This window comes from Euprymna scolopes, chromosome 2, assembly GCF_053919585.1.
Source record: "Euprymna scolopes isolate OS-2025 chromosome 2, ASM5391958v1, whole genome shotgun sequence".
NCBI lineage: Eukaryota > Metazoa > Mollusca > Cephalopoda > Sepiida > Sepiolidae > Euprymna > Euprymna scolopes.
The window spans coordinates 197,792,600-197,820,455 of NC_136483.1; the positions used below are offsets into that span (position 1 = coordinate 197,792,600).

General features: G+C 31.2%; 1 protein-coding gene across 1 annotated transcript in view; it reads right to left on the minus strand.

The window, feature by feature from the left end:
- Positions 1–27,856, minus strand: part of LOC145241301 (uncharacterized) — a 262,494-nt gene that overhangs the window by 12,935 nt on the left and 221,703 nt on the right. The window contains exons 10-16 of the mRNA XM_080104065.1: positions 26,803–26,809; positions 25,494–25,522; positions 24,814–24,910; positions 15,993–16,190; positions 9,443–9,530; positions 6,895–7,022; positions 5,658–5,740 (exon numbers count right to left, since the gene is read on the minus strand). Of these exons, the coding sequence (XP_079960191.1) occupies positions 5,658–5,740; positions 6,895–7,022; positions 9,443–9,530; positions 15,993–16,190; positions 24,814–24,910; positions 25,494–25,522; positions 26,803–26,809 (630 nt within the window). The remainder of the gene's footprint in view (positions 1–5,657; positions 5,741–6,894; positions 7,023–9,442; positions 9,531–15,992; positions 16,191–24,813; positions 24,911–25,493; positions 25,523–26,802; positions 26,810–27,856) is intronic.

The following is a 27,856-nucleotide window of genomic DNA, read 5'->3' on the forward strand; positions in this document are numbered from 1 at the left end:
AAGTCACTAGCTGTACAGAACTTACGTTGCTCATGAGAACATTTTTATTTTTATTTGTGCTCCATTTTTTTTTATTTTAATAATGCCGAGCGTTTGGGCCTTACCAAACTATTATTTGAAAATAGTGTTTTTTTAAGTTAGATTCAACTATTACGGCATAGTTTGATCATAAAATTGTTATAAAACTATAACTAATTAATTGTTCTTATAATCAGTTTGTATAAAATTATTGGGTGTAAACGACTTTGTAGCAGCCGACATCCCCTACATCACAGGCAGGAGCTATTTTTATCGACTCGAGATTTGAAATCTATTTTCTCTCTGGCTTGTCCAATCACAAGTCAGCTCTCTATCATGTGACAAAGTATATAAAAGGCGAAATCTGAAATCATTAACCCTCTTTCAACCTGACCCTGTCTGGGAGCAGACTTCGCCTGGGGCTTAGGTTGAACGTGAGTACTACGAGCTGTGACTCTCTTCTAACTACCATTTACTTCCACGTGCTGTACCCACGCGAACTTTATCATTCTACAGGACTACTCTGGTTCACACACACACACACACACACACACACGCACACACACACTCGACAACACGTCAACACACTGAAGACCTTTGCCCTCTCTTTCTCTTGTAATCGGTTTCCTTTGTTCCGGCGACTACTAGCTATAAACACATGTGGACTGAACTATTCTCTCCTTCAACCAGCCAACATTACATTAATTCTATCTCTACACAAAAAACTATAACCCACTTATCCGTTTCTCTCTGGTACGCATCTACCAACGCTATTAACGAAAATGACAAATAAAGTTTGTTTATTGATATAGAATGAAACTCCATTGCGTTGTTTCTCGTCATTTCTATATTTTGGTGAACCCGACGTCATATGAACACGCAACGCCATTCCGTTTTGTATTCTATAACGTTTCATAACGTTCAACGTTTTAATATTTTCATGAGAAATTTAAATCGTGAAATGAACTTCTATTTGACAAAGGTTTGGGCTGATTTTCACGAGTTTATTTGGTTACAAAATCGGTTTCGGGGTTGTTTTAGTTATTATAATATTTAGTTATTATAAATTTTAGTTATTATAAATTTTAGTTATTATAAATTTTAGTTATTATAAATTTTAGTTATTATAAATTTTAGTTATTATAAATTTTAGTTATTATAAATTTTAGTTATTATAAATTTTAGTTATTATAAATTTTAGTTATTATAAATTTTAGTTATTATAATATTTAGTTATTATAAATTTTAGTTATTATAATATTTAGTTATTATAAATTTTAGTTATTATAAATTTTAGGTTTTTTTTTTTTAATTTTTATTATTACACTTTCACCCCAAACAAGGCATATTGCCACTTTGATGTAGAGGGCTACTATCAGGGACCTAAGTTCCAGGTGTACTATGTAGGGAGTTTAGCAGCAAGATATCTGTTCACATTACACTTAAACTTCTGCATGCCAATACAGTTGGGGAAGCAGGAAACCGGAAGAGAATTCAAAATCCTGCAGTTCTGGGTAAGAAGCTATTAGAGTAAAAGGTTTTCTTACATCTACGGATCTCAACTGTGTAGGGGTGGGACTTTGCTGCTTGTCAGGTTTGTCGGAGTGTTTTCGTCGAGGGGGTGCAAGTGCTTGTAGTTCGTCTGAGCATCCACCATTAAAATGGCAGGTGCTCGTCTGAACTCCAATCTCTGGTTCCCCCCTCGCCAATCTTTCACAAAAAACACCCGTCTAGCTGAATCCACTGTGAAAAATTTCCCCCACTCTATATCTGTGCCTAAATCAAAACGCGGGTTCCATGAACAAAGCTTCTTTCTTAGAACTGCACGCCTGTGGAACTCTGTTCCGTCTGCCTGCTTCCCACCGGACTATAACTTGGATGTGTTCAAGTCCAACGTTAACAAATTCCTAATGAACCGCCCCCTTAAGTAAACACTTCATCAAATCTCCACACTAACGTACTGTACTTGCAATAACCCTTATCCCTGAGTGGCTCCCGGGCCTTGATAAGTGGTGATCACTGTGTAAAAAAAAATACTTGTAAAACAGGCAGAGGGATGCATCATTTCGTCGGTTAGACAGGGGTTGAAGTTTAGATGACAATTCAGGACCTATTAGGTTGACGACTCTCTTTTGGACCCTGTCCAGGAGCGAGAGACTAATAGCAGATGCACCAGCCCAAATGTGACAGCAGTACTCCATACATGGGCGAATGGTGGCTTTGTAGAGATACAGGATACTTTCAGGCGTAAGTAACTTTCTAGCACGATAGAGAGAGCCCACCTTCTTTTCAGCAGCCTTAGCAATGATCTCAATGTATCTATTCCAACTCATGTTTCCTGCGAACGTTAAGCCAAGGAGCTTGAACGAAGTGCTCTCAGGTAAAATATCTCTAGCCATAGCTATTGGTGGTTAGTAAGTTATTATAAATAAATAAAGTTAAAGGAGGATGAGAAGATATTCGGATAGATAATGGGGTAAAGCAGAGTTTGCATTTCTGTATCAACGCTTTTCTCTATATTATTTGCGGTTATGCATGCATTCTAGGATTGTGACAAACGTTTTCTTTTGCAATTTATAACAACAGGAAGCGTTTTTAAGTCAGAAATCTTTTAGGGTCCAAGCCGAGAACTTCTCCCTGCTGATGATGTGGACTTCGTTACCCACAAAGCTGAAGGTATACAATTGATTATGAGTCAATTTTCTGCTTCCTGCACGGTGTTCGCTCTTAGAATAAGTCTGAAAAAGACGAAACTTATGTTCATACTTGCATGTGCTAAGTTAATATTCGGGGTTGTGGCAGTTCGTTATGTGTGATAGATACATTTGTGTATCTTCACAACTCCTTGTCAAAGTTTCAATAAAAATGTTTGATGCAGAAATAGATCTTCAGATACAGAAAACCTCTGCCGCCTTTATATAGTTTGTCAAACAAGTTTGTCAAACAAGTTTGAACAAATCGAGGCAGCACTTCGAGGACTAAGCTCTACGTGTATAGGATTTGTGTCTTGGCGACTCTCTTGCATTGGACGTACATCGTAGACATCTCAGGCTGTTTGAACGCCTTCACCAGAATTGCTTTTATTTCCTTAATAATAATCATTGTTATTCATGTGTGTATTTGTGTGACGTTAATTCGCATTTTTCAGGTTTAGGATTCTTTTGTAACTTATAAAAACAATAACCAAAACAATAAAAAAAAAAAATGCGATCGCCTCGGAATCTTTTTCTCTTAAAAAATAAAATCAAGTTCTATTTCTGTCTAAAAAATATAAATAATTTTATTGTCAAACAGTTTAAATAAATTTAACTTTTTAAAGTTTGTTTTATTTATAATTTCTAAGAATTACTATTAGTTCACTTTTTAAAAATCTGTCACATACATATATCATTCAAACACCACCGTGTTTGAATGATATGGCTAAGTGGCAGTTTTAGTAATTTAGAACTGCTTTAAAGCTTCACCGCTCACTCATTTTTCGACCAAATTTCAAACAATTATTAGTTATAGATCACCTTCTCAGCTATATTGTAAAACAAAAATCAATTTTTGTTCAGTAAAGCAAAAGTTATAATGAATTTTCTGGTGTTTAAAATCATAAAAAATAGGTAAGGAGGAGAGCGACGTTTTTTATAACTGGTTTCCATAGCAACCACGTCGCTTTAGTGACTACTGTTGCTACTAATTCGAAAATAGAAGTAACAAATGGAACAAAGAGAATTAAAGCATGAAAGGGAGATAATTCAGGGGATTTTATTGAAAGCAGACGAGTGCCGTACATTGTTATTACATATGTGTTTGTGGGGGCAAAAAATAAAACTGAAATTAAACAAAAAAACAAGCGAATTTATTAGAAACCTGGAAAATCATGGATAACAAGAGAAAAATGCGAGCATGAAAAGTTATATGGTTAAGCTTAAACATGGAAAAGTAAAGGACTAGTTGTTAAAACTGGAAAAGAAAAGGACAAGATATTCTAGTAAAATATAATAAATTTATAACTTAAAATATTGTAGCATTCAGTTTTTTTCTAAATTCAATTTATAACATTATATAATCAATTCTTAATGATTCAATATTTTAAGTTATAAATTTATTAGATATTTTTTACTAGAATATCTTGTTCTCTTCATTTTCAGTTTTAACAACTAGTCATTTACTTTTCCATGTTTAAGCTTAACCATATTGCATTTCATGCTCGCAAACTAATCACAAAGATTTTCCCAAATCTCAGTACCCGGTATATCAAATTTCGAGTCTGCAGACTTAAAATTGACAGAGAGAGTTATTGCGTAGGAAAATGTACACACAGACACAGACACAGACACACACACACACACACACACACACACACACACACAGAAACATTCACCTTTATAGATATACTAGCATGGGTGCCCGGCGTCGTTGCCCGGGTGTTTGGAGGTATATAATACTGAGCAAAAAAAAAAAACAAGAAAAAAAACCGATCGATTTTTTTAACTTTGACGCCTATTATGACCCCTTAAAATTTACTGTTTTGGGCTCAAATTGAGTTATTAAGTTAGATCCATGTCCAATGAACCTATATCTAAAATTTCAAGTGTTTAGACCCAAAATTGTCGAAGGAGTTTGGTAGAGTTCTCAAAGGTCAAATTGTTGAACTTTGACCCCTTAACAACCAAATTTCTGGCCGAAAACCAATTACAAAGATTTTCCCAAATCTCAGTATCCTGTATATCAAATTTCAAGTCTGTAGACTGAAAATTGACAGAGAGATTGTGTAGGTAAATGTACACACACAGACATACAGCCACACAGACAGACAAACACTTTCACTTTTATAGATATACTAGCATGGGTGCCCGGCGTTGCCTGGGTGTTTGGAGGTGTATATTGAGCAAAAAAAGACGGTCAATTTTTTTTAATTTTGACCCCTATAATGACTCCTTAAAATTTATTGTTTTGGGCTCAAATTGAGTTATTAAGTTAGATGCATGTCCAATGAACCCATATCTAAAATTTCAAGTGTGTAGGCCCAAAATTGTCGGAGGAGTTTGGTAGAGTTCTCAAAGGTCAAATCGTTGAACTTTAACCCTTAACAGCCAAATTTCTGGCCAAAAACCGATCACGTCAATTTTCTCAAATTTCAGTACCCTGTATATGAAATTTCGAGTCTGTAGACTGAAAATTGACAGAGTTAGGAAAATGTACACACACAGACACACAAACAGACAGACACTTTCACTTTTATATATATATATATATATATATATATATATATATATATATATATAAAACACTTATTTATCCTTAATTTCTGTTAAATTTTATAAATTTCATTAGAATCGTGTAACACTACCAATATGTTTAAATGCTTTATGCACTCCGACAACATGAATGTCGACAAAAAGATAATTGCGCAAAATAAAGATAGAGAGAGCGAGGATGAGAAAGAGAGAAAGAGAGAGAAAAAGTTAAAAAGAAAGACAAAAGAGACAAAGAAGATAAAAAGAAAGAAAGTTTGTTTAGTTGGTTAGTCATCTTTCAGGTTTCAATAGCACGGGTTATTTGTTATAATCGACACGATTGTTGTTATAATTTGTTTTCCATCGATTACACAAAGAAGATTCACAACAACTATGAATTCATTTAGTCACCTTCAATTCTCCAACAAGCCATCGTTCAACTGGTATCGGGATGTATTGGTCTGGCATGTAACCAAAGTTAAAACAACTGTTTTCTATTTAAAAGGGGGAAAAAAAACAAATTTGTTATTTCAAAATATGCAAATACAAATACAAAATGTTTCCAATATTTTTTTAAATCACCTCTAATTACTTCACCAGTTGCCATTCGAAATATTGTTGCATTATTCACTATTTTCTCATTACATATATAAATATATACTAAGAAAACAAATAGATATATGCATATATATTAATTACATTAAAATGAAGCTAAAAAAGAATATATCTTTAACAAAGCAAACTTAGCAAGATAGATAAAGCTCAATATCGAGCAACTAAATATATTAAATAACAGATGAGGAATAATAGTTACACATAACTTTATATCATCAGATCAATAAGGAAAGAATAAAAGAGCAAAACCTCTTTAGGCCATGGCGTTTCAAAACTAAATACTTTTTATCAGAAAATGATAAGGACCAGCATTATAAAAAATATAAATGAAAGCTTACGAACATTTAGATTAGAGAATTTACAACTAATGTAAGAATTCCTTTCATACATTTCATACACTTTTTTTAATAATAAAGATGGCGTAGGTTAAATTCAATGACTAAGTGTTTTCACTTTTTATGTTTTTTGAACTTTAAATATCTCCTTCCCAATTATTTTCCGATGAATATATTTTGTCACTGATGAGCTGTTTGGCGGGCTTTCGCTATTCAACGAAACACGTGTAAGATGTTCCAATTTGAAGTCTTGGAGCCAATGGATCAGAAGGCAAATCCAAGTAACCTGCAAAATAAAATGCTAATAAAATTTTCCAATGGAACAGAGAAGGTCAATCGTTGTGAATTGATGCTTTTTATTGTTAGGTTGATTTAACTTCGATTTGTCTTCGGGCTCTTACGTGTCTTCTATATGGGCCATACATAGTAATAAGTGCACCGAAAGTTACCTGAACAAAATTTGCTTCGTTCGTTTGCGGTGGCTCATTGACTCACAGAATGGCCGAAATTCTATTGCATAACTTCACTTTCGATGAAGTTGAGGTCGTGAAATCGAGCTTTTACAAACCACTAAGCCAGCTGATCTAATTTCTATTCCGCGTTCGATGTAGTTGTTACGGGTATATTTCTGATAAGAGTTGTACAGAGGATTATTTTATTCAAAATAGAAAACATGATCGAATAAAATATATTTTTACCTGGATCTATGGGAACTTGTACATCCGGGCTTCCGTAATTTCCGCTTTCAATTTCATCTTCAATGTCCGCAGGTTTATCAGTTTGTGTAGCTTGGGAAGAATGTTTCAAACTTGATTTATTAAAGCAACTTCGAAGAGAAAAAAAATTAAATGCAATTGCTCAAAAAATGTTGCGTGTTATAAAGTTGTTCGAGAAATGATGACCGATTTTAAAAATGGAACATTTATTCATTGATTTCGTGTGGAACACATGTATACAGACTTTGACATGTTACCGATTTAATTTTAGTGTTCGAACGCCAAATTCTAGTAATGACCAATGGTCATTGCCAGTAAGAAGTCAATGGCAAACGACTGTTGCGATAACGCAAACTCATTTGCAGCAAATGTTATCGAAAAAGATAGAGAAACTGAAAACCTGGGGAGATTTGTTGTCACTCAGATTCTAGAGAACGGTTGTTGACAGTGAGTAATCTCTGATGATGACCTCTGTGAGAACTCATGTTGAGTACAACTAATTGTAATAATCGTTGGTGCTAATGAACATCTATATATAAGTGTAGTATTTGACATGATGATGATGACGAGAGGCAAATTCTAGTGAAACCCAATTGTCATTGCTAGTAGCAAAAACATTTGCAAATGTTATTGAAAGAGATAAAGATACTGGAAATCTGGGGAGATTTTTGTCGCCCAGATTCCAGGGAACACCATCGGTTGTTGACAGTGAGTAATATCTACTGATAACTTGTCTGAAAACTCATAGAGTACAAATAATAATAAAAATAATGATGATGATGATGATGATGATGATGATGATGATGATGATGATGATGATGATCGTGAGTCAGACAAACTGTTGCAAAGGCAAAACATGAAACGCCACATGGAACCAAGAACATTGAAGTCGTATATCTATAAGTTCTCTAGCCCCACCCACACACTCCATTACCACATCACTGAACCTCTCCCCACCCCCCAAAAAAGTGAGACCAAACAGCCAAGTAGAGTCAAGAAGGAAGGAAAGACCGAGGAGAGAGCACTGACCAGATATCCGCTGGATAAGTACAAACAGAACTGGGACCTTGGGGAGGCTTATTGCCACTCAAATTCTAGTGAAGACTAACAGCCGCTGCCAACAAGAAATCAATGGCAAGCAGCTGTTGCGATAATGCAAATTTATTTGCAAATACTATCGAAAGAGGTGGAGACTACTGGAAATCTGGGGAGACTTATTATCACTCAGCTTCCAGGGAACACCACATTGATAACCTGTGTGAAATCTCCTTGTGTGCCATTAATAATAATTACAATAATTATAATAATCGTTGTTGTTAATGAATATATATATATATATGTAAATGTAGTATTTGAAATTATGGTGATGACACTCACTGTGTGCAAACGCTGCTGTCGTAATAGAATATTTTACACTTTGCTGTCATATGTGGATATACTATTACAGAGAACTATATATAGTGAGCACCGTATTCACTGCTATCTTGCTTTTGAAATTAGTAACATTATGTACTCAAAACATCTTTATGACATTTGAAGTGGATTTTGTTCAACAATTCCTTTTCAAAGTTTAATTGCACAGCGTGCATGGCCACTCTTTTTTTTTTTTTTTCATTACAAATACCGACTTTCTAATACAACTTTCCGGCCCTCCGATCGTTTGTCAACCATTCTCTCCATATTCTCTTGATATTTTCGTCTGTTTTAGAATCGTTCTGATCAAGTTGGAACCCATGAAAAAAATGTATTTATTTTGTTTCATCTTTATTTTTAAGCTTACATGTTTTAAAAGTAGTATTCGTACAGAAATTACGTAAAATGCATTAAAGAACCAACATCCTAAACATTAAATATTTTGTATCAAATACCGCAACATTTTAAAAGTGTGTCAAAATGTCAGTCAGCATACAAGAAAAATAACGAACTCGAAAGTAAAATCATTTTAATTCAATGCATAGGTGGAAAACTGGAATCATTAGAAAATCTTTATAATTCCAGTAATTATAAGAGTAACCAGACTCATTAAAATAGATTTAAAAAGACTATCTGCAGCTACATGGAAATATTTAAATATAATGTGAATAAGCATCTACCCAGATACCGAAAGGCTTTCCACTCTAATAGTTTATTTTCTCAAGCTGCTTTCCTCTGGAAATCCCTTTCTGCTCCCTATTTTATCTGGTTGTATCAACATGGAGAAATTTCAATGGAATCTGAATAAACATCGCGCTACACAACTCCCCATTTAAGATGCCACTAATTTACAGTGGCACTTTATGTCTCAGTATGCTTCGCTTAAGGTGAATTGGAGTGTAAAAATACAATGTGGAACACAGATGGCATTGTGAGTCTTTGTCGTTATTGCAAACACGTGACCATAATTTAAGAAATATGATTTGATTATCTGACCATTGAAGCTAATGAACTACATCATAAGATTAATCTGTCATTTTTGCCATTTGACAAAACAGTTTCCAACGAAAAATACATTTCCAAATTTCCAAAATAACCAGGAAAAAATTGAACTTACGGGCAAACATCTTTTAGGTTGTCCCAAAGTTCTTTATACCAAGGAGTTCTGTTGGCCGCGGAAGAAGAGCTGTGTTCCTCACGCGTTCCTTTCAGAATCAAAGAATAAGAATTTAGAAAACTTGTTGATACATTAAACTGAACGGTGGAAAAAATAATGATAGTAAGATTTCAAATGTGTAATCAAAACAATGAATATTATTTCAAACAAAAATTAGTATTAAATAACATTGGTCATTCTATTTAAACGCTTATTAATACGACTTGAGTAAAATTGAATCTATGATTGAAGTCTAACATGTGGAAGATAAGGAGGTTTTCGTAAACGCTTATAATAGTTCTTTTGTGCTCGTCTGTTACATATGTTAATTAGTATGTCGACACATATAAACGAATGTTTAAATTGGTCGCAATTAATCCAATAGGTCAGTTTCTCTTAATTCTACAATATATTTATATTTGTGTCCCCAGAGTTCATCACTTGCTTTGAATTGTTTAGGATAGTTTTGTATATATGAAAATTAGAAAAAAATAAATAAAACATAACTTCTTTTATTTTTATTTTACTGCAAGATATATCGAGGGAACCAGACATAAACTACCCTGCCTCTTATCTGAAATCCTAACACTAACTGTCTAAACGAGGAGGTAATACTTCAGGAGATAATCTCATAACAGATTAACAAATATTGGACCGCACTCCCCTCCCCCAAAAGTATACGTAATATTTAGAAGGATGGTATCATGAACATATGCTACATTGCCCCTACCCTAAGGAGGGGATACAAGTTAGTAAGAGCAAGTTTTAGGAGAAAGAAGAGATGATGAAGAAAAATTAACGTTTCCTGAAATACCTCTATTTTATTCTCTCTTTCCCTCCCCTCCCCCCTCTCAAAAACAAATAATATATATATATATATATATATATATATATATATATATATATATATATATATATAGAGAGAGAGAGAGAGAGAGAGAGAGAGAGAGAGAGATAGATAGATAGATAGATAGATTATATGTTTTTACATAAGCTTATACGAAAGCAAAGTTTGCTTTCGTATAAACTGTATCGCCTGAAGAGGTCTTTAATTACTAGTAATTAGCTGACCGAAATATGCTTATAACTGTGTAGAAATGTTTTATTGCTTATATAAAAACAAATAAAGTATATATCTTACTCTACTTTTTGTATTGAGCACTCTTGCTTTAACCTCGTTAAACTTTATTGGTTACTTAACCTCTGAAAAAAAAATAACCTCAGATTATATATATGCATAAATTGGTTATTCCAATATTTGGACAACCTTATTTGACGAGCAACGATTAAATAGTACTTCACAAAAATGCCATACCAAACACCTTTTATTATTTTTCTCTGTCTTGTTTTTTACTTATTTCACTATTTTACTTACTAATTTGTGTAATGAACTTACTCTCCACGCTTTTAAATATCGTATCATATCTAGTTTTATGGGGGGCATGTGATTGTATAATATATATATATATATATATATATATATATATATATATATATATATATATATATATATATATATATATATATTCATGTATATTATAATACGTGTATATACAGGGTGACCAAATAAAAGGGCCCCAACTCTAATTAGGCCCCGTTTCTTAGTGTTTTGTTCGAATGAAATGAAACTTTTGTCATAACTAGTTTATTATATTCAAAACATCACATCAAAACATTAGGGTCTTTGACCTTTTTTTCTCCGTTGACTGTAAAATGCTCAGAAAAACAATTGAATGTCCTCTGTTTTTTTTAGTCACCCTGGATATATATATCTATAATATAAAGCTGAATGTGTGTGTGTGTGTGTGTGTGTGTGTGTGTGTGTGTGTGTGTGTGTGTGTGTGTGTGTGTGTGTGTGTGTGGTCACGAATAGGTTTCTATATGGTTGACTATTTTAAAAAACTGATTACATATAATGATAGAAGATGTATCGAGACACAGGAATGGGTATGTTTGATCTGGCAGAACGGTGGTTCATTAAAATTGTGGGGTCTGCGTTTGCGCCTGGTCCACAAAGTATGGAAATAAAAAATGTAAAAATTAAAAGACTTCTTATATCTATCTGTGTAAGTAGACTTTGATAATTATGTTTCAGTTTGAAGAAATATGGTATAATAAAATTATGGGTGTTCGTTCGCGCCTGACCTCCATAGAATGGAAATATGTCACAAAGTTTAACAAGGTTTTTTATATAGATCCACAGAATATTGTGATAAGTGTTTCAGTGTGAACAGGTATGCTATAATAAATTATGGGGCTTATCTATTTTATTTTTACTTTCATCATATTTTGCTTTGGTTTTGATACTCCCAAATTCGAAGCTATCTCTTTACAACCCTTCCTTTTCATAACCTATCATACTTTCATAAATCAGAGTCCATTTTCTGTAGGCTGTTTTTGAACCCAGTCAACAACAGGTACTTTTGCTTGTATATATGTGTGTGTGTGTGTGTGTGTGTGTGTGTGTGTGTGTGTGTGTGTGTGTGTGTGTGTGTGTGTGTGTGCACGCGTGTGTGTGTGTCTAGCCGCACTGATGAGCTGTGAAACAGCGAAACAGTACTGTATGTGGATGGCTATAATGCTCCTCATCTTGAGTTGAGCATATTGAGAAGTGATACACAAATTACCATTAGCATATAATCGACGCTCTGTGTAAACAAATCGACCGGAGGTATTTCGGACGATGTTAAAACATCGTTAAACTCACTACACGCTCAGCAGCCGCCAATAGCGTAATGGTTAGGAGCCTTGACTGTCGTACAGACGGTCGGGTTTCAATCCTGGCTTAAGATAGTTGCGTGTCTAGCTGCGAAACAGTACTGTATGTGGATGACTATATATATATATATATATATATATATATATATATATATATATATATATAGTCATGACGAATCCTATAGTTGGATGAAACGCAGAATATTCAGTGTAGCTTAATCGCCATATATATTTTATAAATTACTATATATATATATATATATATATATATATATATATACGTATTATAATATACATGCATATATATATATACAATATAAACGCATACCCACATATATATATATATAAAATTATATAACTAGATATGATACGATATTTAGAAGCGTGGATAGTAAGTCTGAATTCATTAAACACATTTGTAAAAACTGATAAGAATATAAATGTTTTGCATATTATGAAATTTGGAATAAAGATTTTTGTCATTTATATATATATATATATATATATATATATATATATATATATATATATATATATATATATAAACGCAGAATATTCAGTGTTTTGGATATGAAATTTGGAATATAGACTTTTGTCATTTATATATATATATATATATATATATATATATATATATATATACATATATATATAAACGCAGAATATTTAGTGTAGCTTAATCGCCATATATATTTTATATATTACTAACTAGCTCTACCTACGTATTGAGCACTTTTGAAGTAAATACTTAAAGTTTACGCATAAATCTATACTTTCGTATATTAAATTTATGTGAATAAATGAAGTAGTTATATATATATATATATATATATATATATATATATATATATATATATATATATATATATATATATAACAAATAACAAAAGTCTATATTCCAAATGTCATGATGTTGTCCATCTTTATTCCTTTAATTACGTTGACATTCACAATTCTTCATAGCAACTGTTTCGTAGAACAAAATCATTCACTTAATTATGATATCGAACAATGAATCTATTCTGCCCTTAACTCATCAGAAGAAATAGCTACTAAAAATCCACCAAAAGAAAATGAAATGCATGATAACCAAATCCAAAAATTGAAAGAGAAGTAATTGTCTGTATTTTTGAGATGAGGTGTTTTCATTGATTGAGATTGTCGGACTGACTTCCTCATCTTGGTTGTTAGAGTCACAACGTTTCGGTCGTTTTGCCTTCCGGCCTTCATCAGCTGTTTTGTATCGAACTGGGAAACGTTTTTTAGGAGTCTCGAACCCAACCCTTTATCATTATTACGGGGGTACCGTGTTCAGACTCCAGCTAGGCTCTGGGACATAGTTGCTGATTCTCTGTTTTGAATGTTACTTTTCACTGCCTTCGTTCAGGATTGAACTCAGCACCTTTGGATAACTGTAAACTTTGATACAACGTCTAGAACCACGGCCGAAACGTTGTGACTCTAACAACCAAGATGAGGAAGTCGGTCCGACAATCTCAATAATTGAAAGAGAAGTTGCAATTACCTTTTATTTTATATTTTATGACGTCATTTTAAATTTTCAAGTAAAAATACTAAAATTTAAATTTCTGTGTTTATAAATTATATTAATTTTGATATGCACTACTAAAAACTATTCTATTTAGTATTTTATTAATTCATTATTAATAATTAATCTATATATATTTACTTAGATAATATTAATAATTGTAATATATATATAGCATATGTATATATGTTAATTTAATTTTATACGAAACTAATTACAAAATATATGTATTTTATTTCCGGTTGAATTTATCTAAATTTTATATCCATATACAATTCAGTTTTATTACAATTTTAATTAAAGTTATTATTATATGAATTATAATTTGTTTGTTGTCATTTAATTATTTTTCAGTAATTTTACTTTTTTTTAATATAAAATTTCCCTTTACAATATTTTATTGTAATTATTTAAGCAGTTAACGATCATGAATTCACTTTTATATTTAAATGAGTTGTTTTCCTTTATCAAACCTAGTTGTATTAAAAGGTTTTATTTGTAATTATATCAACAAATAATATATTTATCCAGTTTTATTGTCATTTTATCATATTTTATTTATTTATTTATCCACTTTGTATTATAAATTCATTATCTTATTTATCTAAATAAACTAATATTAACATTTAAACAAGTTCAATATAAATTAATATATATTTTTGAATTTAATTTATCAATAATCTAAGTTAAATTACAATATTTAAATGCATGATTAGCTGGTATAACTATTATTTATCATTCCATAATTATAATTCATCTATTTTAATTTATTGAATCCAAATATATCTCAATTTTTATTATTTTAATTGTGTCCTAATATATTGAAATTAGACTACATACTTAATTTATCTAATATTTTATCCATAAATTCTAAAGTAATAATACAGTATTTGATATCCTTTAAGCTATTCTTTTGTATTAATAATATTTTATTGTGATTATTATCGACATATAGTTTACTTCAATCTATCATATGTTCATTAATTATTTTGTATATTTTATGCAATTTTAATTTAACTTAATTTTATTTTAATTTATATCTCTTAATAATGAAATGAAATATTTATTTTAATTTAACTTCTTTTTCTATCTGTAATTGTTATCTACAAATATTTTTAATCAAGTATTAATAATCATTTCTCGAATTAGTTAAATTGTTTAGTACAATTTTTATTTTATTTTATTTTTATCTTGAATAAATCATATTTCGACTCATATTTGTGTTTAAAAGTACACTAATCATATGATAATTTAAAAGTACACTAATCATATGATAATTTAAAAGTACACTAATCATATGATAATTTAAAAGTACACTAATCATATGATAATTTAAAAGTACACTAATCATATGATAATTTATTATTTTAATAAAGTTAATGCGTATTTAGTACAGGGTGACCCAAATAAAGAAGAGGACATTCAGTTCTTTTTCTGGGCATTTTACAGTCAACGGAGAAAAAAAGGTCAAAGACCCTAGTGTTTTGATGTGATGTTTGAATATAATAAACTAGTTATGACAAAATTTTCATTTCATTCGGACAAAACACTAAGAAACGGGGCCTAATTAGAGTTGGGGCCCGTTTTTAGGGGGGGGTCAGCCTGTATAATGTTCGATGATTTAATTCTTATTGTTTATTATTTCAGGATTGTTAATGTTTTTATTATAACATATTCGAATATTTATTTAGTTTAAGTACAGGAATAAATCACAAGTTACTGATTAGTTATTGAAAATCCTCAGAAAATTGGAAGATTTGAAATTTACCGAAACACAAAAAAATATCCAAGACGCACAACGGAATATTTTTTGTCACGTTCGTAACTATTTGCAGATTTATGTTTCATTTTTTTCTTTTATTTTATTCCTCGTTTTTACTATTTTTAAGTATTTATTGAAAGCAGAGTTTTTTTTTCTAAATACACACGGGCACAAAACATCCAGTTGTGCGTTGACGTTATTTCAACGAATTTAATTTTTCTGAAGACGTTCGTTGATGCAAACGAAACTGGTAAAGCTTTCGTTTTAGGGATTCATTTATATGTTTAATTCATTATTCTTCTTGTTATATATATATATATGTATATATATATATATATATATATATATATATATATATATATATATATATATATATATATATATATATAACACTACATGATATCATCTATGTGCAAAGGAACAAGAAAGACGCACAAAGTTTTAGAAGTATATAGATAAGTCGTATCTCCTCTATAACTTACCCCATGATCTGTCGGTTATGTTGCATACGCTGTAAATGATGAGCACAAGGTAACCGGACGGTATACACAGCAAGTACCAGATGCCGTTGAAAAGGCTGGATATTTCAGGAAGGTGGAAGAGCGAAGTCAGAACGAATATTGCCATTAAACCAAATAAGTAAAGGTCGCTGATGGAGAGTGGCAAATCATCAGACACACCTGAAAAAAAATAGATATATATCCAAAGACAAGTACAACGTTACGACAAAAATTAACGTTTCTTTTTTATTTTAATCACATTCACCCTTAGCAAGGTATATCGCCACTTGGACATAAGAGGCTGCTATTTGGGATCATGCCTAGGGAGCATAAACAAGATGCTGATTTACTTTACATTTAAATGTTTGTATATCAGTACAGTCAGGAAAGCGGGTAACAGGAAAGGAATTCCAAATTCGAGCTGTTCGATGGAAGAAACTATTAAAGTAAAATGCTTTCTAGTATTTAGGGACCTCATCAGTGAAGGGGTGTGATTTGTTTCTAAGTAGGTTTGTCGGTGATATGTACTTCGAGAGGGCACAAGTATAACGAGTTCATCAGAATTCCATTAAAATATTTGTAAAATAAGCACAGAGATCCAACATTGCGGCAATGAGACAGGGTTTGGAGCTGAGTTGACAAAGTGGGGCCTATTAGGCTGAAAATTCTATTTTTACCCTATCCAAGAGGAAAAGACTAGTGGTAGATGCATCAACTCAGATGTGGGAACAATATTTCACGCACGGGTGACTGGTGACCTTGTATCTCTAACCGCTTATTACGAAATTTACAGGAGAGCATTGAGAGTTCGAAATAATTTTTTTCTTCTAACCCAAACAGGTAATACCTGGTGTGAGATTAACTTTCGTCGGGATTTGCCGGATTCTTCCAAAGCAGAAAGTTTACTGGGAATATCAAATTCACAAGTGGTCCTTAGCCGCATGTATATACCGATGATGACATACAGCTTCTAACATTCCTAAATGGTCACCCATCTGATACTTGCCAGGCTTCACGTTGCTTACCTTTGGTGATCTTGCGAATTATGTCATAGAATCATTACCCTAACCCTAAAATTCTTAAGTTGAACTAGGAGGTTCTCAAATTTAAAAGCTAGACTTGAAGAAGGTCGAAGGTTTCATCGGCCGAAGTGTTATGAATATTGCAACCTAAGTGAAGGGGTGGCAGTGGATAGGTAGTTAACGACACGGACTGAAAGTTAGGATGCACCGAGTTCGAATCCAATTTGCTCCACAAAAACTCTTTAATCAAATCTACACGTGACCTTATGCCTAATCTCCTAGAAAGCAAGTAAATAAAAATAACAACCAAGATGATGAAAAAATTGGTCCTAATAGATGTTATCCCGTTGCGTGAAACGACCTTGACCTTGACCATTTGACCCAATACTATTCGATTCAAATAAGAATCGGCTTGAATAAACGACACCTAATTTTAAAATGCAAATAGAAAAATAAAAGCCTTTTCCTTGGATCTTTTTTTCATGACGATGAAAGATGGGGTAACTCATCAATCTAATCATCTAATCTACTTAACTCGTGTGGATCGCACTCACAAACAAACTCTCCTTCAAGCATACGATTTGCATTATTCAACGAAGTGATCAACCTGACATAAGGTGAGGATTAACTAAGTAAGAAACATCGATTCCACCGTCTCTAAGCTATCGGTGATGGCAATAAAAAGAGGTCAGTAATAAGAGAGACAGTAAATTGTCCGTCGACTCACACGCTCGTTGAAAAGAAAATTTGTATATTAGCGACATAAACTACCAAATAAGAATTGACATAACGATATCTTTGCAGATTTTGAACCGGACGTGTCTACGCGTCCGCTCGGCTTTTTCCCGGATATGACGTCCTCCGCCGGATTATGACGAGCATCGTCGATTATCAAATCTTAACAATAGTACGAAACAGAAAAATAGTAAAATAAATGTAAATCGTAGAAGTAAAAAAAATTAAATTAAAAAAAAAAAAACGATCGTAACTTTGTTTTATTATGTATTTAATGTTTCATGGAAGATATTTTTTTAATGCAGGCATATAACCACTTTTTGTATCCTTTGTACAGTTTTCTTTTTTGATAGATAATTAGCAAGCAAAAGTTTTTTGGGTTTTTTTTTTTTTTAAATTATGTATTTTTTGTCTTTGAAAATAATTTTTTGTCTTTGAAAGGTTTATAAAAAAATTATATTTGAAAGGTTTATAAAAAAAGATTATATTTGAAAGGTTTATAAAAAAAGATTCAAAGAAGCAAAAACATATTGTTTTCAAGTATTTTTTCTCTAAATTTTCTTTCTTTCATTTGTTTTTGTTTTGTTTTTTTGTCAAGAAAATTGTAAGAAAAGGTTTAGTGCTGTCAGTCTCCATGATTTTCAATTGATATTGGGTTTCTGAATTTTTGAAATGAGGATCCGTTATTCGTATTATTTGAAGTCAGACTATTGTTTTCATCTTAAGTGTGGTTAATACAAAATACAATTGCGAATTACTTCGGACTTCTATCTAGTTGTGGCTGATGGAACGAGAGCATGCTACTCCCGAGAAGTAAATAAAGGGTTCCGTTCGAAATTCCGTCCAAATTCCTGAGTTCGACAAAGATACACCTGAAGAAGGTTGAAAGTTACATCAACCAAAACGTAGCAATTACACTCAAGTTAAGAACAGTCGTTCGATGAATCCAAATAATTCAAAAATGGAAATTGTTCGACTGCTGTTCTGTTTTGTTCATGTTCTTGTGGATAACGTGTGACGTCATCACGTGTGTGAAATGCGAGAAAATGTGTTTCGTAATGGAAGCACTTAATTGAAACGACTTAAGGATGATATGTCATCGATGACTATTTCGAAGAACGGTACACATCTACATATGCATTTGGACACGTTGCAGATGTATCTAACCCCTACAGAATATCTGTCGTTTTGCACACACACACACACACCACCTTGCCACCCTTCATGCTGCCAGCGTTGTCACTAGAAAATAAAATATATTTTCAAGCAATTAATTTCTGTTGCCATATCTGGGCAGGAGCTGCTAAAACAGCCTATCCTGCCTTGACAGAGTACAAAATAGACTTCGTGGCTTGGTGGGGGGTGCCCTTTTCTCTGCCCTGCAACCTCTCTCCCACAGAAGAGACGTTGCGAGCCTATCCTTGTTTTATCGTTATTTCCATGGCAGGTGCTCGTCTGAACTCCAATCTCTGGTCCCCCCTCGCCAATCTTTCACAAAAACACCCGTCTAGCTGAATCCACTGTGAAAAATTTCCCCCACTCTATAGCTGTGCCTAAATCAAAACGCGGATTCCATGAACAAAGCTTCTTTCTTAGAACTGCACGCCTGTGGAACTCTGTTCCGTCTGCCTGCTTCCCACCGGACTACAACTTGGGTGTCTTCAAGTCCAATGTTAACAAATTCCTAATGAACCGCCCCCTTAAGTAAACACTTCATCAAATCTCCACACTAACGTAATGTACATGCAATAACCCTTATCCCTGAGTGGCTTCCGGGCCTTGATAAGTGGTGATCACTGTGTAAAAAAAAAAATTTTTTTAAGTGCAAGAGGCTTTGTTTTGTGTTTACATCTATTCTGGAGATACACTGAAGTTGTACGGATTTCAAACAAACCCCGATAACATTTAGAAGTGAACATTTTTATGGAAGATAATACTTTGCAACACAAAAAAAAAAATGCATGATATCTGAGACTACTTCTGTATGCGTAATGACATGGAAAATCCATTTCTGGTCTTTGTTGTTGAATTAGGTTCAGTATTTTGTAAAATTGTCACTTTCGATGATTTTGTGGCGAATCGATGTGAGTGATTAACATGACAAGAAATTATTTCAGTGATGGAAAAACGTTTTCATAGAAAATGGAGCCTTGGTATGCTGGCAGACTACTGCTGGAATATAAAAAAGGGATGATGACACTTAACACAAGAGGGTTAAGGAGACAACTGTTGGTTAAACTGACAATTCTGTGTTTTTCGTTCATAACCAATAATAATAGAATATAATTCATAGTACATAAAAATGGCGCCTAATCTATGGAAATAAAGGTCAGATTTCGTATCAGGATATTCTCCTTACATCGAAACAGGACTTATGTAGCATGTACTTTTTTAACCAGAACTTTGTTGCACAGTTTTATATTCGAACTGAATATTTTTAAAGGGAGATCATATTTGAACTGAATATTTTTAAAAGGATATCATATTTGAACTGAATATTTTTAAAGGGAGATGATATTTGAACTGAATATTTTTAAAGGGATATCATATTCGAACTGAATATTTTTAAAGGGAGATCATATTTGAACTGAATATTTTTAAAGGGATCATATTTGAACTGAATATTTTTAAAGGGAGATCATATTTGAACTGAATATTTTTAAAGGGAGATCATATTTGAACTGAATATTTTTAAAGGGAGATCAAATTTGAACTGAATATTTTTAAAGGACGATCATATTTGAACTGAATATTTTTAAAGGGATATCATATTTGAACTGAATATTTTTAAAGGGAGATCATATTTGAACTGAATATTTAAAAGGGGAGATCAAATTTGAACTGAATATTTTTAAAGGGAGACCATATTTGAACTGAATATTTTTAAAGGGAGATCATATGTGAACTGAATATTTTTAAGAGGAGATCATATTTGAACTAAATATTTTTAAAGGGAGATCATATTTGAACTGAATATTTTTAAGGGGAGATCATATTTGAACTGAATATTTTTAAAGGGAGATCATATTTGAACTGAATATTTTTAAGGGCGGATCATATTTGAACTGAATATTTTTAAAGGGAGATCATATTCGAACTGAATATTTTTAAAGGGAGATCATATTTGAACTGAATATTTTTAAGGGGAGATCATATTTGAACTGAATATTTTTAAAGGGAGATCATATTTGAACTGAATATTTTTAAAGGGAGATCATATTTGAACTGAATATTTTTAAAGGGAGATCATATTTGAACTGAATATTTTAAAAGGGAGATCATATTTGAACTGAATATTTTTAAAGGGAGATCAAATTTGAACTGAATATTTTTAAAGGAAGATCATATTTGAACTGAATATTTTTAAAGGGATATCATATTTGAACTGAATATTTTTAAAGGGAGATCATATTTGAACTGAATATTTTAAAGGGGATATCAAATTTGAACTGAATATTTTTAAAGGGGGATCATATTTGAACTGAATATTTTTAAAGGGAGATCATATGTGAACTGAATATTTTTAAGAGGAGATCATATTTTAACTGAATATTTTTAAAGGGAGATCATATTTGAACTGAATATTTTTAAGGGGAGATCATATTTGAACTGAATATTTTTAAAGGGAGATCATATTTGAACTGAATATTTTTAAGGGCGGATCATATTTGAACTGAATATTTTTAAAGGGAGATCATATTCGAACTGAATATTTTTAAAGGGAGATCATATTTGAACTAAATATTTTTAAGGGGAGATCATATTTGAACTGAATATTTTTAAAGGGAGATCATATTTGAACTGAATATTTTTAAAGGGAGATCATATTTGAACTGAATATTTTTAAAGGGAGATCATATTTGAACTGAATATTTTAAAAGGGAGATCATATTTGAACTGAATATTTTTAAAGGGAGATCAAATTTGAACTGAATATTTTTAAAGGAAGATCATATTTGAACTGAATATTTTTAAAGGGAGATCATATTTGAACTGAATATTTTAAAGGGGAGATCAAATTTGAACTGAATATTTTTAAAGGGAGATCATATTTGAACTGAATATTTTTAAAGGGAGATCATATGTGAACTGAATATTTTTAAGAGGAGATCATATTTGAACTAAATATTTTTAAAGGGAGATCATATTTGAACTGAATATTTTTAAGGGGAGATCATATTTGAACTGAATATTTTTAAAGGGAGATCAAATTTGAACTGAATATTTTTAAAGGACGATCATATTTGAACTGAATATTTTTAAAGGGATATCATATTTGAACTGAATATTTTTAAAGGGAGATCATATTTGAACTGAATATTTTAAAGGGGAGATCAAATTTGAACTGAATATTTTTAAAGGGAGATCATATTTGAACTGAATATTTTTAAAGGGAGATCATATGTGAACTGAATATTTTTAAGAGGAGATCATATTTTAACTGAATATTTTTAAAGGGAGATCATATTTGAACTGAATATTTTTAAGGGGAGATCATATTTGAACTGAATATTTTTAAAGGGAGATCATATTTGAACTGAATATTGTTAAGGGCGGATCATATTTGAACTGAATATTTTTAAAGGGAGATCATATTCGAACTGAATATTTTTAAAGGGAGATCATATTTGAACTGAATATTTTTAAGGGGAGATCATATTTGAACTGAATATTTTTAAAGGGAGATCATATTTGAACTGAATATTTTTAAAGGGAGATCATATTTGAACTGAATATTTTTAAAGGGAGATCATATTTGAACTGAATATTTTAAAAGGGAGATCATATTTGAACTGAATATTTTTAAAGGGAGATCATATTTGAACTGAATATTTTTAAAGGAAGATCATATTTGAACTGAATATTTTTAAAGGGAGATCATATTTGAACTGAATATTTTAAAGGGGAGATCAAATTTGAACTGAATATTTTTAAAGGGAGATCATATTTGAACTGAATATTTTTAAAGGGAGATCATATGTGAACTGAATATTTTTAAGAGGAGATCATATTTGAACTAAATATTTTTAAAGGGAGATCATATTTGAACTGAATATTTTTAAGGGGAGATCATATTTGAACTGAATATTTTTAAAGGGAGATCATATTTGAACTGAATATTTTTAAGGGTGGATCATATTTGAACTGAATATTTTTAAAGGGAGATCATACTTGAACTGAATATTTTTAAAGGGAGATCATATTTTAACTGACTATTTTTAAAGGGAGATCAAATTTGAACTGAATATTTTTAAAGGGAGATCATATTTGAACTGAATATTTTTACAGGGAGATTAAATTTGGACTGAATATTTTTAAGGGGAGATCCTATTTAAACTGAATATTTTTAAAGGGAGATCATACTTGAACTGAATATTTTTACAGGGAGATCAAATTTGAACTGAATATTTTTAAAAGGAGATCATATTTGAAGTGAATATTTTTAAGGGGAGATCATATTTTAACTGAATATTTTTAAAGGGAGATCATATTTGAACTGAATATTTTTAAAGGGAGATCAAGTTTGAACTGAATATTTTTAAAGGGAGATCATATTTGAGCTGAATATTTTTAAGGGGAGATCATATTTGAACTGAATATTTTTAAAGGGAGATCATATTTGAACTTAATATTTTTAAAGGGAGATCATATTTGAACTGAATATTTTTAAGGGGAGATCATATTTGAACTAAATATTTTTAAAGGGAGATCATATTTGAACTGAATATTTTTAAGGGGAGATCATATTTGAACTGAATATTTTTAAAGGGAGATTATATTTGAACTGAATATTTTTACAGGTAGATCAAATTTGAACTGAATATTTTTAAAAGTAGATCATATTTGTACTGAATATTTTTAAGGGGAGATCAAATTTGAAGGAAATATGTTTAAAAAGAGATTACATTCGAACTGAATATATTTAAAATGTAATATATTAGAATTGATGATATTTATAAGTAGATAATGTTAGAACTAAATGTTTTAAAGGAAGATATTAGTAATGAAGAGATTTTAGTTTTACAGGGAGATCAAATTTGAACTGAATATTTTTAAGGGGAGATCATATTTGAGCTGAATATTTTTAAAGGGAGATCATACTTGAACTGAATATTTTTAAGGAGAGATCATATTTGAACTGAATATTTTTAAAGTGAGATCATATTTGAACTGAATATTTTTAAGAGGAGATCATATTTGAACTAAATATTTTTAAAGGGAGATCATATTTGAAGTGAATATTTTTAAGGGGAGATCATATTTGAACTGAATATTTTTAATGGAAGATCATATTTGAACTGAATATTTTTAAAGGGAGATCATATTTGAACTGAATATTTTAAGGGGAGATCATATTTGAACTGAATATTTTTAAAGGGAGATCATATTTGAACTGAATATTTTAAAAGGGAGATCATATTTGAACTGAGTATTTTTAAAGGGAGATAAAATTTGAACTGAATATTTTTAAAGGGAGATCATATTTGAACTGAATATTTTTACAGGGTGATCAAATTTGAACTGAATATTTTTAAGGGGAGATCATACTTGAACTGAATATTTTTAAGGGGAGATCATACTTGAACTGAATATTTTTACAGGGAGATCAAATTTGAACTGAATATTTTTAAAAGGAGATCATATTTGAACTGAATATTTTTAAGGGGAGATCATATTTTAACTGAATATTTTTAAAGGGAGATCATATTTGAACTGAATATTTTTAAAGGGAGATCATATTTGAACTGAATATTTTTAAAGGGAGATCATATTTGAACTGAATATTTTTACAGGGAGATCAAATTTGAACTGAATATTTTTAAAAGTAGATCATATTTGTACTGAATATTTTTAAGGGGAGATCAAATTTGAAGGAAATATGTTTAAAAAGAGATAACATTCGAACTGAATATATTTAAAATGTAATATATTAGAATTGATGATATTTATAAGTAGATAATGTTAGAACTAAATGTTTTAAAGGAAGATATTAGTAATGAAGAGATTTTATAAAACTTAGGTAATATAAAGAGACTCAAACTTACCTTGGTTTTGTTGTATGTCATTGGAGATTTGTACGGCTGTTCCGATGGTAACAACACTCATGATTATGGCGTAAATAAACGTCAGACATTTTGCAAACTATAAAAAAGATATCGGTATTTTTCCAGTGTTATTTATTAAGGTATCAGTTTTTAAGCGATCGGGTCGCTATGCTGCAGATTAATTTTGCATTATATTAGAATACACAATCAAGACAATACTAGTTATCTCCCCTTGGCTACACTTTTAGATAACACGAAGCTTGGAATTGTTTTATTAAATTACATCGAAGAAATTACCTTTTTTGTATAAAAGTCAAGAAAGTATTTTCAGTTCTAACGGTGCCATCCTCCCATTCTAAAACAATATTTATGGGTAATTGTTACGAGTAATAAACGTTCGTGTGATAAACGTCCATGGCATAATACGCAAAATTTTCGATCACATAGTCCTTATGTTCAGAAAATAATGACCGGTTTGAGAAAAAATGATCGAGTCTATGCGGAACCCATTTCTGAAGTGTTTCTGCACTAACACTTATTCAAAGTTTTCTTGAAAAATGAAATTTCTTTTTTTTAATTTATATCTGTCTATATTTTTTCAGTTATGTAGATTACAAAAAAAAAAAAACAGATTCGAAATTTATTTCAGTTGTTAAACTATAATCTCTCAAACGTCTTACTTTGATTGGAGATTGTTTGCGTGAATGACCTTCCATCATTTATTATTGAAATCCTTGCGGTTTGTTTTCTAACTTTTTAATTAGCTACAGCAAAACTTAATATTAGTTTTTAAATTATCACTTGTCACATCAGGAAAAATAAAACTATACATTTATTGTCCTCTGGGATTTGAAACGAACAACCAACCTCTCTGACAATGGAATAAGTAAGAACGCGAGCAGCTGTTTAAACGTGACGTGCATGGAAAACATGATGTTGATGTACAGTGTAATCAATCAACTCGCTTGGTAAACGACGCCAGGTTTGGAATCTTGACTAAAACATCACCAGTGCTCTTTCTCTGTATATATATATATATATATATATATATATATATATATATATATATATATATATATATATATATAAAGTAGTAGCGTTCGTGTGTGTGTGTACAACTACCAATCACCAAAGAAATATAAAGGCCATATGTGTGTATACCTCTCCTGGTCAAGAAATATTAATGCCCATATTAGGATACTTCTGCCAAAGGAGACAGTATTTATTTGCTTCCCCACTGAGCAAATTAGGCACAAGGCCATTTTTTAATGTGGAGAGAGAGGGAGGGAAAGGGGGGATCCTGCTCCCGAGAGGTGGGAAATGGGAGCTGGATAGTAACTGTGGTCTGTAGGGTGATCCCTACCTTGACCAATTTCAAATATGTGGGGTTACCCCCACATACGGTCTTTGCTAGTCATAGCTAGTCTTTGCTTGCAGCATCTGTCGGAACCGATACTACACTTTGATCCCGAAGGCCGGGCGGATCTTCTGTCGAAGGGGACATTATATTGTATACGAACTTTCAATATATCGCATTCTTTAAACCACTTTTTCATTACTGAGTTACGGTCATTAACATATCACATTAAATGCAATCTATTTAAATAATTAGTTCGATGACATTACTTATTCGACATAATAGCTTTGTTTCAACTGTACTAATTAAAATTTTTTTAATTATTTAGTTTATTTAAATTTCAAGTTATATTTGATTTAATTTATTTTATCTGAAATCTAAAATCGTTTTATTTTCAAACCAAAAACCAGAAAACCAAAAGGGGAAATAACTGATAGCTTAATTGGAAATTGTTTTAAACGGAGCAGGTTATTAAATATTTCCTGGTTTTGGTTTCATTTCGAAATATTATTCTAAGCTGAATTATTTTTTTTATTTTAATTCAGAGGAAATTTTTTTTCACTTATTCTTACTTTTTAAGTAACCTTTTTATTTGTTAGAGAAAAATAATTAAAACTAATGGCCTCATTTACTTGCATCCTAACGAGAACAGAGTTAGTCACAGAGACACATGTGAACAAAATCCATCATTCCCTGCTCTTTTTGTTTTTTGTTTATAAAATTTAATCGGTGTTGCCCAGGATTTATTATAATAATTATTCCACAGCAAGTGTGTTTAATTGCCTTCGAAACAAATTTTCTTTATAATTTACTTAATATCTTAAATTAAAAATGGTTAATTTTTACGACGTGACCCAGCGTCGTTTAAACCCCAGAAAAAAATGGTCAATGTCAAGTTTCTTTCCAACTCCTCAAAAAACTTGAAAATGACGACTTTTAATGGTTTTCGATAGTGCTAAAAATATCACATTTACATTTGAGACAGATAAGTAGTTTTCATGATATGAAAAATTACTTTTTCAAAAAGTGGGGGATCACTTTCATATATAAATTTAATGTAAACTGGGTACCCACTTTCTAACCACGTAAAATTTCTTCATATCATAAAACAAATTTTACTGTGATATTCGTTTTCAGCACCACCAAAAACTGGCGCCGTATTTTTTCATAATTTAAGACGTAAATAATGCTGTCAGTAAGCTTACACGAGCGGTTTACAAAAATATATTTTTGTTTTTCATTTTTTTTTAGGTGGGTTATTATAGAATTTGTATAGATTTTACCAGGTGCTTCTGTAGTTTACTTAACCGCCTCCTAATGTAAACAGAATTTTTGTGAAATTTTAAACTGCAGAGGCACCTGTTCACAACTATACAAGTTGTATAATGAAAAAGTATGCTTTTGTAAACTTACTAACAACATAATTAGCGTCCTAAATTACGAGATGAAAAAATGAGTGCATCTCTTAGTAAAAAAAAAAAACAGCGCCAATTTTCGGGGGTGCTAAAAACGAATATCACAGTTAAATTTATTTTATGATATGAAGAAATTACTAGGTGACAAGAAAGTGGGTGCTCATTTTACGTTAAATTTATATAGGAAAGTGATCCCCCACTTTTTGAAAAAGTAATTCCTTCATATCATGAAAACTACTTATCTGCTCCAAATTTAAACGTAATATTTGTT